This window comes from Salvelinus sp. IW2-2015, unplaced genomic scaffold (assembly GCF_002910315.2).
Source record: "Salvelinus sp. IW2-2015 unplaced genomic scaffold, ASM291031v2 Un_scaffold16571, whole genome shotgun sequence".
In the NCBI taxonomy this organism is placed as follows: Eukaryota; Metazoa; Chordata; class Actinopteri; order Salmoniformes; family Salmonidae; genus Salvelinus; species Salvelinus sp. IW2-2015.
The window spans coordinates 148,974-164,220 of record NW_019957651.1 but is presented as its reverse complement, the minus strand read 5'-3'; the positions used below and the strand labels follow the sequence as shown (position 1 = coordinate 164,220).

The following is a 15,247-nucleotide window of genomic DNA, read 5'->3' as shown; positions in this document are numbered from 1 at the left end:
TTGGCTACAGTAGGCTGGCTATATGAACCACAAAAGAACGACGACTGACATAGTAAGGAACTGATGAGCATACATTTAACACAGCGGCTGTCACTAGCATGCTTTGGAATGATCTAATATAACAATATATTCTAACAATAAGTGCAGATCTCTTACCATCACAGAGTGCAAAAGGAGGGTAGCGTTTTTTTTTATTATTCCAAAACCAGGCGGTCTCAGTCTGGAAATTCGCTGTATCTCTCTTATCTCGTATCTCCCTTAAAACCCCCTTGACCCTGCGCTATTCTGGTGTTGGATTGAAACCGGGTTGAGAGATTGACAGAAATATTATCCAGTAACGGGGCTGATTGATAAGACAAAACCAATAAGATTCATCGGTGGGCGAGTTTACGTTGCCTGTGGATACAGCGCTGCGTACCTCTTATATTAATATACATTTGAAGTCGGAAGTTTACATACACCTTAGCCAAGTACATTTAAACTAAATTTTTCACAATTCCTGACATTTAATCCTAGTAAAAATTCCCTGTTTTAGGTCAGTTTGGATCACCACTTTATTTTAAGAATGTGAAATGCCACAATAATAGTAGAGAGCATTACTTATTTCAGCGTTTATTTATTTCATCACATTCCCAGTGCGTCAGAAGTTTACATACACTCAATTAGTATTTGGTAGCATTGTCTTTAAATTATTTAACTTGGGTCAAACGTTTCGGGTAGCCTTCCACAAGCTTCCCACAATAGGTTGGGTGAATTTTGGCCCATTACTCCTGACAGAGCTGGTGTAACAGAGTCAGGTTTGTAGCCCTCCTTGCTCGCACACACTTTTTCAGTTCTGCCCACACATTTTCTATAGGATTGAAGTCAAGGCTTTGTGATGGCTACTCCAATTCCTTGACTTTGTTGTCCTTAAGCCATTTTGCCACAACATTGGAAGTATGCTTGGGGTAATTGTCCATTTGGAAGACCCATTTGCGACCAAGCTTTAACTTCCTGACTGACGTCTTGAGATGTTGCTTCAATATATCCACATAATTTTCCTACCTCATGAAGCCATCTATTTTGTGAAGTGCACCAGTCCCTCCTGCAGCAAAGCACCCCCACAACATGATGCTGCCACCCCCGTGCTCCACGGTTGGGATGGTGTTCTTCGGCTTGCAAAACCCCCCTTTTTCCTCCAAACAAAACGATGGTAATTATGGCCAAACAGTTCTATTTTTTTGTTTCATCAGACCAGAGGACATTTCTCCAAAAAGTACGATCTTTGTCCCCATGTGCAGTTGCAAACCGTAGTCTGGCTTTTCTATGGCAGTTTTAGAGCAGTGGCTTCTTCCTTGCTGAGCAGCCTTTCAGGTTATATCGATATAGGACTCGTTTTTACTGTGGATATTGATACTTTTGTACCTGTTTCATCCAGCATCTTCACAAGGTCCTTTGCTGTGTTTCTGGGATTGATTTGCACTTTTCGCACCAAAGTACGTTCATCTCTAGGAGACAGAATGCGTCTCCTTCCTGAGCGGTATGACGGCTGCGTGGTCCCATGGTGTTTATACTTGCGTACTATTGTTTGTACAGATGAGCGTGGTACCTTCAGGCATTTGGAAATTGCTCCAAATGGATGAACCAGACATGTGGAGGTCTACAATTTTTTTCTGAGGTCTTGGCTGATTTCTTTTGATTTTCCCATGATGTCAAGCAAAGAGGCACTGAGTTTGAAGGTAGGCCTTGAAATACATCCACAGGTACACCTCCAATTGACTCAAGTGATGTCAATTAGCCTACCAGAAGCTTCTAAAGCCATGACCAAATTTTCTGGAATTTACCAAGCTGTTTAAAGGCCCAGTCAACTTAGTGTATATACACTTTTGACCCACTGGAAATGTGATACAGTGAATTATAAGTGAAATAATCTGTTTGTAAACAATTGTTGGAAAATTTACTTGTGTCATGCACAAAGTAGATGTCCTAACTGACTTGCCAAAACTATAGTTTGTTAACAATACATTTTTGGAGTGGTTGAAAAACGAGTTTTAATGACTCCAACCTAAGTGTATGTAAACTTCCGACTTCAACTTTAAATCACAAAGAAGTAGGAAAATGTGCCTGAACAGATTTACTATTATGAATGAATTGGTTAATTATAGCCTAGTGGTAAGACAATTTCCTTCTGCACTGATGTGAGAGACAATTAGACAGGTGAAAGCAGGCTTCCAGAGGGCCACTTTATCACTTTTGACCTGTCCTGCATTTTCAGATCAGGACAGATGAAGGAGAAGAAAGGTGGAAAGGAAGCCACAGTTGACTGTTGAGAAGACAAGAGGAGAGGACAGGAGAGGAGAGGGGAAGCCACTGTAGACTTGAGATGCAGCCCTCACATCCTGTCTTTGAGACTGGATTTGGCATCTAGGAAACTATCACAGGGCAGGAGCTGGTATAAGAGAATCCGAGGAAGTGTGTGTGTGTGTGTGTGTGTGTCTGTGTGTGTGCACGCGTATGTGCATTTGTGTCTATATGTGTGTGTGTACCAGAGGGTGGGTCAGTTATTCCAGCAACCAAGACACTTCTACCAGTGGAAACTGTTTGTTTTAGAGGATGTGGTTACGACAGGACCCATTCCAAATAAGGAACGTGTTTTTGAATGTTTTTAAGGATGAGGAAGTTTGAGGAAGCAGACTGGAAATATTGAGGCTACGTGTTAACACCTCTTTCCTGACTAACTGTTCTCATTCTTTCTCCAAATATCTCCTGAGGTTACTCAGGCAAAAAGCAAGTTTAGTATTAAAAAACAGGAAGAAAATGTATGGTATCACAGTGCCTTTCTGCTTTCTAAATATTTGAACTAATTTAACTCTACTGTATATAAGAACATGAATACAGTATGTAAATATGAATAGTGTATAATAATTATTTTTGTTGTCTCTTGGTGTCTAGACATTATATGACTCTATTATCACATGTTTTATGTAATGTTCTGCACTGCTGCATGTGCAACAACTAATGTGGTTCCCAACTCTCTTCTCCTCTCACCCCAGCTCCCCAGGACAGAGCTGAATTTGGGACAGTTCAGTCACTACCCCCTTTCAAGGGGACAATACAGAGCAAGGTTACGAACCATTCAGCTTCCGCAGGACAAAGAGTCCCTGTAACCCATCCTAATAGCCCCTGGACAATAGTCAGAGAGACCCTGTAGAGGAGTTGTAGTGTATACTGAATTCAGAGCTCGGATGAGTGGAGCAGCCTGCTTGCTAGTGTATGGAAGCGAAAGGGAGGATGATAGGAGGATAGAAGACAACCATGAGGGGATATCACAAGTCTGGGTTCTGTCTGATAAAGGGTGTGTGTGTGTGTGTGTGTGTGTGTGTGTGTGTGTGTGTGTGTGTGTGTGTGTGTGTGTGTGTGTGTGTGTGTGTGTGTGTGTGTGTGTGAGAGAGAGAGTCTACCTAGAGTTCCAGAGCTCTAGGTGTTGTCTGATGACAGAGTATCTGCTTCTATTGATTCTCTCCACGGTCTCTGGGTTCTGTCTGATAAAGGGTGTGTTTGTGTGTGCATGCTGTTGTGTGTGTATTGATTAATAGCTAGAATAGAAGAGATATGTCTGAAAGCATGGATTGCTAATGCCATAATTCCTTTTGAGGTGAGTTCTACAGGGTGTATCTACCGACTAGATCGGTTTGATAGCTAATTGAGAAGACACCTTTGTTGTTGACACCTGTGTTCCTCCCAGAGGAATTGTGTCTACCAGACCTGGGTTCAAATATTATTTGAAATCTTGCTTTTACCTGCGTGTAGTGCCAGATGGGAAGGATTATACCTTTTGGGACTGTTTTCAGTGGTACATCTGGCTACGGTGTTTCAAGAGGGCGGTCACCTGTATTTGCAAGACAGAAGACACTAGATCGAGGCTGAGTACCAGCTTGTGATAGAGGAAGCTGAAGAGCCGGGCTGGAGCAAAGCCTGTACACCCTGTAGCTACACCTACCTGTGCTCTGTCTGATGTTGTTTCTGCTGAGAACTCTCCCTGGAGATAGAAGAGACAATTATTTCTCAGGTTCCCACTGGGCAAAAACTGGTTGCATCAAAGTTGTTTACGCATCATTTCAACCGCCCCAAAAATCTGTGATGACTTGGAGAACTGATTGGATTTGCACAAAAAGTCATCAACATAACGGCATTTCATTTTTTTTTTTACCCAACTTTTAACCTACTGTAAATCCAACGACATGGTGACTTATTTGTGGATTTCAGGTTGAATTCACGTTAGTTGACAACTCAACCAAGTAAATCAAAACTATAGACGTCGAACTGACGTCTGTTCCCAGTGGGTTGCTAGGACAAGCCAGGAGTAACCTCTTCCTGTGCTCCATCACCATGGTCACCCCACCTAGGTGTTCCGTTACGACACACACGCACGCACACACACGCACACGCAAACAGGGAGTGTAATAAACAACTATACACACAATCCTTCACACACAACACGGAAGTAAGCACATACACACACACTCACTCTCACATAGGGGACCAGTGTCAGAAGTTCAGGGACACAGAAAGGGTTCTTGCTGCATATGAATAATGCATGGGGGTGTAAGTGACCCTCTGCCCGAACAGACAAGCGCACACACACACACTGCCCTGACCCTTAATGCTTCAACCTCCCTACCCCCACACTTCTCCAGATATGTAAATCATCCATAGCATAAGACAAAGAGGATTTGGTCAAATTACATTGTAGAATAACACCATAAAGCATCACAATCCGTCGGTACAAAGGGTTTTATTACTATAGAAATCATTCTACATGTGCAAAACATTATATACATGTTCTGTGTGCAGCTAAAACAGATTCCATACAGTATATACATTCACCTTAGTGGACTGCCTCTCTTAAAATCAGACCCTTACTTTAAATGATCATCATCACCATCCTCATTATGATCATCATTAAAACCATCATCATCATCATCATTATCATCTTCATCATATACAATAGATTACGTCAAACTTAAGACCGTGTGATCAGCAGTTAGTAACAGCAGCCTTTCCCAAACGCCTGTGTAGTGTGTGACCCTCCTACAGCTTGTGGGGCCCACACCTGTATCATACAAAACCAGTGTTTCTGGTCTTTATATTACCATTAGCTAACAGAAATGTGTTCAATCTAAGAAAAAAAGTGGGCCAGCAAACAAGTTAGTCTGTTTTCAATGAGTTAACTCTCCTGTTGTATATAGAACATTGATTATATGCATTATTTGGCATTGAGTCATTGACTGAAAAGTTAGTCACCACCACCACAATTCACCTTTAACCTCAAGGTCCCTGGTTCAAACCTCACTCCAACTGTCCCCCTGCATTACTACAGTAGTGCAATATTCAGTCAGTGATCATATGCGCGGTGTCTGAGGAGGTCCCTGGTTCAAGCCCTGCTCCAGCTGACCCCCAACTGTATTGCTTCTGTAGTGTCACACACTCACTCATCCACTCCTCCCTACCAACAAGGTTCTCCACTTCTGGCGGTCTTTGGCCATCTTCTCCACTGTGCCCCAGCTCTGCTGATGTTAATGGATCTCAGTCTCTATTCTCCACCATATTGTCCTGGGCCTTCAATGAATAACAGTAGTGTAATGTTCAGTTAGTGATCATAGGAGCGGTGTCCAAGGTGGTTTCTGGTTCAAAGTCATGGTACTCCTCCATTTCTGTCTCCTCTGTAGCACTGTTCTGGAAATGCACATGTATTTTCTTCACTCGCTCCAGCTCTGACCCTGGCTGCTCCATCTCTACCTCCAGCATGGCCCGGCTGCTCTCTCCTCTCTCCCCCACTCCCAAGCCACTCTCCCTGGGTACGAAGGCCAGCCCTGCCCCTCTCCTGCCCATCGCCATGTGGAGGAAAGAGAAGGTATGTTCCGTCCCTCCTCCCTCGGACACACACACAGACGTTATCCCTACATTGTCCTCCAGGTCTTTAGGGGACACTGTTTCGGTATTTTTGCTGAGGATGAAGTTGAAGAAGGCTGTGACCAGGAGCATGATGCCTGGAATCATAGGGCAGAAGTTTTCAAACTGAAGAAATGCAATACGTTTAAACATCAGATGTTGTTTTGAATTTAAACTGAATCTAAAAGACATGTTGGGTGAGTATCAATGTTTGTGAATTACATCAACCTTATTAAATGTAATAATAGTGTGTAGTAGTACCTGGTAACAATAGTAATGGTTAGGTAAGGATAATGCCATGGTTAGGTAATGCTGTTACCTGGTATAACAGCATGCCACACTAACACAGGGTGAAGGAAACACACCACTGACATCATGGAGTAGTAGAGGAACTTCTGAAAGCCTCCAAGACGAGCCATCTTTCCCCACAACACAAACACACGCCACCCTGGGGGGAAACTAGAGAGAGGAGGGGGGGTGAGGAGCGGAGGTGGGTGAGGACGGGGAAAAGCAGGGGACAGAGATGGAGACAGTTTTATGTTTGAGTTTTTTTGTTAACTTCACTTATGAAAGAAATAGCCACACATCTGCTATGATTACAAAGGGCAAATTGCATCCTATTCCCTATACAACACTATGGCCCTTTGGCTCCCATAGTAGTGCACTATACAGAGAATGAAGTACCATTTTGGATGCACACTTAGACAAAGGCTTAGATGGAGATTATGGGTGGTGTACTCACGGCAGACACATCTGCAAGAGGGCATCTAGGAAGTAGGCTACCTCAAACACCATCATACCTGCCCCAGACACCCTAAGGGATTCAACACACAAACAGATCAAAGAACAGACCCAGAACCAAACAGATGCTAGTGATCAGACAACTACGGGCCAGATTAAGGGATAATGTCATACAGAGTATAACCCATGACATTCCCTATCAGAAGACTCTGTCTCTACTGTTGATAAATGTAATAAACAGTCTTGCATTTCTCTACTCCTCAGGGAGATGTTTTCCTGTTCCTGTGCTGTGTTGCTTCATGGGAGTTTAGGCATGGGTCACAGACATAATGCAAAGTAGGACAGTGACCCAGGTCACTTGCCTCTCCTCCTGCTTGCCCTGCTCTTCCTGTACTGTCTCCCCCACCCTAGACCACCCCTCACGTAGCCATCCTCCTCTTTTTACATTATGAGTGCAGATTGACCTGAAACACACATTCTTTCTTTTATTAAAGTAGTGTGTGTGGGTGTGTATGTGGGGGTGGGGGAGGGGGGTCTAGAGGGACTACTGTGTGACTTACGGGAAACTGTATGTACCAACAGTAACCTATCTAAGTGAAGCAGGAAGTTTTTATATAGCCTATCAGAGTTTAGCAGTAATTGTGTCTATCCAATGAGAGTACTCACAGCAGATAGATGGCCAGACTGTGGAACTTCCCCTGTCGTAACGTCTCCACTCCTACAACACAAAGCACTGGAGACAGCAGAAGGGCAGGTTACACATGAACACACAAACATGCACACACACACACACACACTTCACATTTTTACATTTAAACAAAATAGTGATGATGTTTCAGATGAAATTGATAGTAAATTAACTACTGAATTAAGTACTTTATTCCAAATTAACTCTAGGCCTAACTGTCCAACAGGTTATTCGTACATGTAGTGGCCACTAGATGTCAGAATTACCACATGGCTGTCTTTCCTAAGTACACTATACATACAAAAGTATGTGGACACCCCTTCAAATTAGTGGATTTGGTTATTTCATTTGAGCTCACAGCCATGGAATCATTGGCAAACATTGGCAGTAGAATGGCCTTGCTGAAGAGCTCAGTGACTTTCAACGTGGCACCGTCATAGGATGCCACCTTTCCAATAAGTCAGTTCGTGAAATTTCTGCCCTGCTAGAGCTGCCCCGGTCAATTGTAAGTGCTGTTGTTGTGAAGTGGAGATGTCTAGTAGCAACAACGGCTCAGCCATGAAGTGATTGGCCACACGTTTGAAGCGCGTAGCACTTAAAAATCGCTTGCAACACTCACTACCGAGTTCCAAACTGCCTCTGGAAGCAACGTCAGCACAAGAACTGTTTGTCTGGAGCTTCATGAAATGGGTTTCCGTGGCCGAGCAGCCGCACACAAGCCTAAGATCACCATGTGCAATGCCAAGCGTCGGCTGGATTGGTGTAAAGCTCGCCGCTATTGGACTCTGGAGCAGTGGAAACACGTTCTCTGGAGTGATGAATCACGCTTCAACGTCTGACAGTCCAACCGACGAATCTGGGTTTGGCGGATGCCAGGAGAACGCTCCATGCCCCAATGCATAGTGCCAAATGTAAAGTTTGGAGGAATAATGGTCTGGGGCTGTTTTTCATGGTTTGGGCTGGGCCCCTTAGTTCCAGTGAAGGGAAACGTTAATGCTACAGCATACAATGGCATTCTAGATGATTCTGTGCTTCCAACTTTGTGGCAACAGTTTGGAGAAGGCCCTTTCCTGTTTCAGCTTGACAATGCCCCTGTGCCCAAAGAGAGGTTCAGGAGGCCTCCCAAGTGGCGCAGTGATCTAAGGCACTGCATCGCAGTGCTACCTGTGCCACTAGAGATCCTGGTTCGTGTCCAGGATCTGTCGCAGTTGACCGGGAGACCCATGGGGCGGCACACCATTGCCTCACTTTCTCCCTCGTCTTTCCATCACTCTACTATCTCTTCAGTAAAGCTTTTACAAAAGGAGTGGTACAGCCCAACTCCTTACAAAATGTATTCAGATAAATAAATATCTGCAGTAAAGTAGGTACCACTGCAGTATGTCAGCATTACATTCAACAAAGTGAAGTGAGAGTGAGTCAACTCTTTGTGGGTTGCTTGATAAGGACAGACTACATTTCTTTAAATGGTTTAAATAGGGTTTGTGTGTGTGTGTGACTTTAAAAGGGTTTAAATATTGTGTGTGCATGCACACATGTATGTATGTTTGTGTGTGCGTTTGTGCGCACTTGTGTGTGTGTGTGAGTAATGTGACAGGGTTGAAACGGTGGTCATTACTGACATGTGGAAGTCATTGGTCAAATCTGTGTACCAGAAATGCGGTGCTGGAATCTGCACCACGGGAATATGTCTAGATCAGGGGAACGAGGCTAAACGGTTAGTAGGACTTCATGGCGTGTTAGGAGAATTAACTAGACCTGGTGGAAAATGACATGCTTCGCAAAGGGACGATGTAGATCTGAAAGGTAAGTGTATGTGTGTCAGCGTATGATCAAATTAGCCAGTAAGACAGTAAGAGATGAGTTCTGTGTGATGTGAGACTAGACACATACCACCCAGCTCAGACATATAGAATTCCCATGTATATTATACTGTAAATACCAGACCTTTAAAATGGATACAGCAGGAGGTAGAGAGTGTACTGTAGCTGAAACAAAGCAGTATGTGATTCATGCTATGATATAGTACGAGAGTAGCCTGAGGGAGCTCTGTGTCTCCGTAGCCCTCTAGGAGCACTAAAACACAGTTATATATGATACAGCAGGGTTATATACAGTACATATTAGTCTAGACTGTTTAGCCTGCGGTTCTCACTAGAGAACAAGAGGAGATAAACCTCAAGGTTCACGATTAATCCTCTACACTCACTCTCACTCACTCACTCACTCACTCACTCACTCACTCACTCACTCACTCACTCACTCACTCACTCACTCACTCACTCACTCACGCACCGCACGCACCCCAACACTCACTCACTCACTCACTCACTCACGTACTCACTCACTCACTCACTCACTCACTCACTCACTCACTCACTCACTCACTCACTCACTCACTCACTCACTCACTCACTCACTCACTCACTCACTCACTCACTCACTCACTCACTCACTCACACTCACTCACTCACTCACTCACTCACACTCACTCACGACTCACTCACTCACTCACTCACTCACTCAACTCACAACCTCTGTGACAAAATTGCAGGTCGTCTCACAGTATCATTTTAAAGTCCAGCCCTGCAGTCTGTCTCCTACCTGATGTCGTGTGAATGAGAAAGAGAGAGTGTGTGTGTCCAGTCAATTACAGTCCGAGGTCTCCTACCTGCTGACGTAGAAATACCCAGAATCCTGCAGGCAACCTCTACCATGACCCACCAGGCTTTCACCGTGCTGCCCATCGCGCAAACACTTCTCTCCTCTTTCACAACTCTTCTTTTTCTTCGTCTCTAATCCACCTCTCTCCAGTTCAAACGCCAGTCTGTGGGTTCTATTGGAGCCCGATATTAATGTGACATTCTGCAGTGCAATCTCACAGGTGAGCTTTAATAGCTACAGATACACTATTCAATTTCAGCTCCAGGGTGGCAGTGGTAACAGAGGCAGCATCCACACAGCTCCATGGTGCTCAGTCTCTCTGAGCCGCTCAGTGAGTGGCTGGGTACTAATCAGTCTCAAGCAGCATTGAAACACACACACACACACACATACACAAGCTCGTGCACACATGAACACACACACACACCATGAACACACATACACACATGAACACACACACCATGAAACACACACACACACACACACACACACACACACACACACACCCACACACACACACACACACACACACACACACACACACACACACACACACACACACACACACACCACACACACACACACACACACACACACACACACACACACAACACACAGCCTCACACACACACACACACACACACACACACACACACACACACACACACACACACACACACACACACACACACACACACACACACACACACACACACACACACACACACACACACACATTACCATACTTAGTCGGTTTATGCCGCATTCCACACACACAAGGTGAGGATCATGGTTGTGTGTGTATCGAGTGTTAGTGTGTGTGAGTGCTACAGGTTGGTGAAGGGTGTTTGTTGCAGAGTGTTCTTTCTGATGGCTGGTTAAAGATTACCTGGTTTGTGAATGACATTAAAAATAATGCTGTGGCTGGATTGCCCTTCCCAGAGGTGGTCATAAACACAGACACACACACGTACGTACACGCCACACATGCACGCAAAGACACTCACACACTTTCTGGACTGTTTGACTGCACCAAGGACAATGACCTTCAGAAGATAAGAATCCTAGCTCCCTTCACCAGCAGCATACCACTCTGCAGCCCACTGATGGCTTGCCTTGGGAGCTAGGCAGGGTTGGTCCTGATCAGTCCCTGGATGGGAGACCAAGTGCCGCTGGATGTGGTGTTGGTGGGCCAGTAGGGGGCACTCTTCCCCCTGGTCTAAGGAGATCACAATGCCCCAGGGCAGTGAAGTGCACATAGCTGAAATTATTTTACCTCACTTTGCATCTGCACATTTCTTCCAGTGAATGTGTTTTTGTAAAATATTCAGTGTAAATTGTTAAAAGTAGTCCTTATGCATAGAGTTGTATGGTTTGTTCAACTTTGAAATGAATGGTTTTTGTATGGCATATATTTTAGGGAAAGGGAAAGGGGGATACCTTCCGCATTTAACCCAACCCCTCTGAATCAGAATGGTACGGAGGGCTGCCTTAATCGACACCCACGTCTTCGGCGTCCGGGGAACAGTGGGTCTTGCTCGGTGACAGAACTTTAAGTGGAATTGCCCCTCTCTTTTTTTATCCATGGGAATACTTGGGAACAGATTTTCTAAATAACATTTTAGCTGAATTCCTGGTTATTTTACAGTCTTTTTTTTTTAAGCAAAATAAATCACATGCGGCACGGTTATGGCCCACTGCCGACCCCTGCCCTAGATGTTTAGAACATAACCTAGATGTTTGTAAAATGGCCTGGCTGTTTAAGCCCTGAGGAACTTTAAGAGTGTGAAAATGCAGTGAAGAGTGGAAAACATGCCGCCGCCACCAACAAAGACCCCTTGACCAGCGGTGACACACACACATGCGCACACACGCTTACACACACACATACTGTAAGCTGGCACACACACTGAGTACCGGACCTGTGTTAGTCCTATTGGCAGAAACACAGACAGAGCTGGAGCTCAGATTGACTCCTGTTGTGGGCTCAAGTATGTAAATCTCCTTATACACACACACCACACCACACACACACACACACACACACACACACACACACACACACACACACACACACACACACAACACACACACACACCACACACACACACACACACACACACACACACACACACACACACACACACACACACACACACACACACACACACACACACACACACACAAGCAAATGCACATGCACGCATACACAGACTCACTCACAAAGGCACCTTTGTTTCCATCTCCAAGTCCACTTGTTTCCAGCTTAACAGCCAGGTTATTTGTGTGTGTTTATCCTACTGTGATGTAAGCTTCTAGCAATAATCAACTGTTTAAATCCAAATCAAACACAACATTCGGTGAATCTGAGAAACTACGGAGGCTAACTACTGCTGGAGAGACTAAGTTTGTCCAGAAATGTTCATCAGAAAGAACACAAAATGTGAAGAATAATATGTAGGACTATTAAAGAGAGCAGTTTAAGTGGAGCATGAAGACCTGGGGTTAAATAGCAGTGATTTTCTCTGTTTAAGAGTTTTATATTTGTTTTGTCTCGTGTGTTTCATAACCATGTCTTTATAACAACTCAATAATGATGAGACATTTATCTGAAACGTGCTCATCCACAACATTACAAACCCCATGATGCTCTGCGGCACAACCCCAATACATCGCAAACGTATTCTCTGTGACCTAGGACCCAGATGACCATGGTCTGCAGCTGCAAGTGGAAGATACTGAACTGAACCACAGCAAATGTTGTCGGAACGGCTACAATCACGTGTCCTAGGAACAATGCCGTTGCTCTATAGTTCTATTAAGTATAGTTAGGTCATTGAAGCACACGTTATGCTGCAAAACATGAACAATTTTCAGCTTTATATTTTTTCTCTTTGCTGCAACTACCCAATAGGCTCAGGAGGCAAAGGTGGAGTCATGCGTCCTTTGAAACATAACCTGACAAACCTGGCTTCTTAACACCCGCCCGCTTAACCCGGGAAGCCAGCGCACCAATGTGTTTGAGGAAACACTGTTCACCTGACAACCAAGGTCAGCCTGCAGGCACCTGGCCCAATTAGTCACTAGAGCGCAATGAGCCAAGTAAAGCCCCTCTGGCCCAACTCTCCCTTAACCCGGACGACGCTGGGCCAATTGTGCTCCGCCTTATGGGACCCCCGATCACGGCCAGTTGTCATAAAGCCCGGGATCAAACCCGGGTCTGTAGTGACACCTCTAGCACTGCGATGCAGTGCCTTAGATCACTGCGCCACTCGGGAGACCCAGCTTTGTATGTTTTATCATAACCTTAGACCACAAACACCCACACTAGCCTGTAAGGAGGTCTGGTCTGGGGCGGGATGCTCTAAAACCTCTAGTCTCTCGTCTGCCTCGCCACCCTCCTCAGATGAGAGTGATATAGGTCATACGTGTTTACATCCACATGTACAGACATGTACAGGAAATCACAGAAAGGACCACCCGCTTATAATGCCCACATTTGAATGAAATGGCCTTACCACATTAACAAACAATGAATACCACAACAACAAACAGTAAACATCACATTGCAGATAGCGCATAACAAGAATATCAATGTGTGCCTTCTACCCCTATGTGGCAGTATACCAACAAGACTGGCTGGTGTAATCACTGCACATTTGTTTGGTCTGTCAGTCTCCAATCTCTCCTACACAACAAACTAGGCATAAATAATAAACCACACACATGAGGATACTGTTTGTGAAACTAAACCGTGATAGCCTGACCGAAATGGGATGTGTTGTGTGTGCGTGCTTGCATGCTTGCGTATGTGTGTGCGTGTATGCCGGAGTTTGTGTGTGTATCTAATAAAACATGTCAGACACAGACCCAGTTGCAGTCTGTTGTTGAGGTGATTAGTGGTCGTTACTCTAAGAACAGAATATTACATTACAGTGTACAGGTGGTGGAACAGACAGGCTGTCAACTGTTGCTGTCACATCCTCTAATCCTCCCTCTGCAATAGCAAACTGGGTGAGAGACGGAGAGGCACGGGTCAGAGCTGGCAGACTACTTTTCACTACACACACTCTCAGGGAATCGGGCAGAGAACACAGTCTAATAATGGGAACACAGACAGGTGTAGATAGAGTATGGTGTGGGGGGGGAAAATAACTGAAGCAAGCTGACAGATATCCAGCAAAAGTGTGATTGTAGTGTTACAGTGTAATTACAGTTCAATGTTTTCATTTGGTGAATTGAGCTGTAGACAGAGGGATTTGACACATCGACAGGCCCCCTCACACAATCATGCATGCATGCGACACATACACATACACACACTCACACAGACACTCTTCCCATATTAGCCAGCGCTGAGACATGAGTCCTGGGCCTGTAGTCTATCCACGTGGGCATCTGTTGCTCATGAAGAGTTACCCACGTGGGCATCTGTTACTCATGAAGAGTTACCTACGTGGGCATCTGTTACTCATGAAGAGTTACCCACGTGGGCATCTGTTACTCATGAAGAGTTACCCACGTGGGCATCTGTTACTCATGAAGAGTTNAGTTACCCACGTGGGCATCTGTTACTCATGAAGAGTTACCCACGTGGGCATCTGTTACTCATGAAGAGTTACCCACGTGGGCATCTGTTACTCATCTTCCTACAAGGAATACAGCTCTAATGGCGATTACAGTGGCAGTTTTATCTGGTGGTTAAACAAATTTCAGACATGCTCAGTAATTACCCTTGTACAGAAACAGTCAGAGACAAATATAGCAGTGCACTTCTCTAAAGGCTTCACTGAGTGTAAATAGTGGGATTTGTTTCTGAAAATAGACAAAATCACAATGATTAATTACATATGAAATATAGCACAAGCTGGTTATGCTGATTGTATCATATTCCAATGTGTCATTAGCTAAACCCGATTGCCATACTGATAACAGGGGTACAGTGTAGTCGAGTATTCACTACTCTAGAGTGCCACCTTGTGGTGGTAGTACTTCACTACACTAAAGTGTTGTAACACTACAGTAAGGCAGTGTGTAACAGAGACTGATGCAAACTGATGTAAAAGCAGTGGCGTGTATTCATGGATGCCAAAGGAAGCCAGGATTCTCCAAAAGAATGACCAGCAAAAAATGTTTATGTATCTTTCGTCTCTCTGTGTTTCAATTCGCAAGAGGTGAACAAAACAGTGCCCCTCTGTCTCTGTATGTATAGCCCAATCTATC

At 44.6% G+C, this 15,247-nt stretch overlaps 1 protein-coding gene and 1 long non-coding RNA gene across 2 annotated transcripts in view; both read right to left on the bottom strand.

The window, feature by feature from the left end:
- Nucleotides 1-324, bottom strand: part of LOC112080901 (uncharacterized) — a 42,868-nt gene extending 42,544 nt beyond the window's left edge. Inside the window, exon 1 of the long non-coding RNA XR_002896260.2 lies at nucleotides 157-324. This is a non-coding gene — a long non-coding RNA (uncharacterized lncRNA). The remainder of the gene's footprint in view (nucleotides 1-156) is intronic.
- A 4,434-nt stretch (nucleotides 325-4,758) lies between these two features.
- Nucleotides 4,759-10,346, bottom strand: tmem72 (transmembrane protein 72). Its single transcript, XM_024146829.1, has 5 exons — nucleotides 10,032-10,346; nucleotides 7,339-7,405; nucleotides 6,674-6,745; nucleotides 6,251-6,390; nucleotides 4,759-6,029 (listed from the first exon to the last, which is right to left on the bottom strand). Exons 1-5 carry the CDS (start codon nucleotides 10,105-10,107, stop codon nucleotides 5,626-5,628), a joined length of 759 nt encoding a protein of 252 aa, XP_024002597.1. The 5' UTR covers nucleotides 10,108-10,346; the 3' UTR covers nucleotides 4,759-5,625.
- Between the last annotated feature and the right edge of the window lie 4,901 nt (nucleotides 10,347-15,247).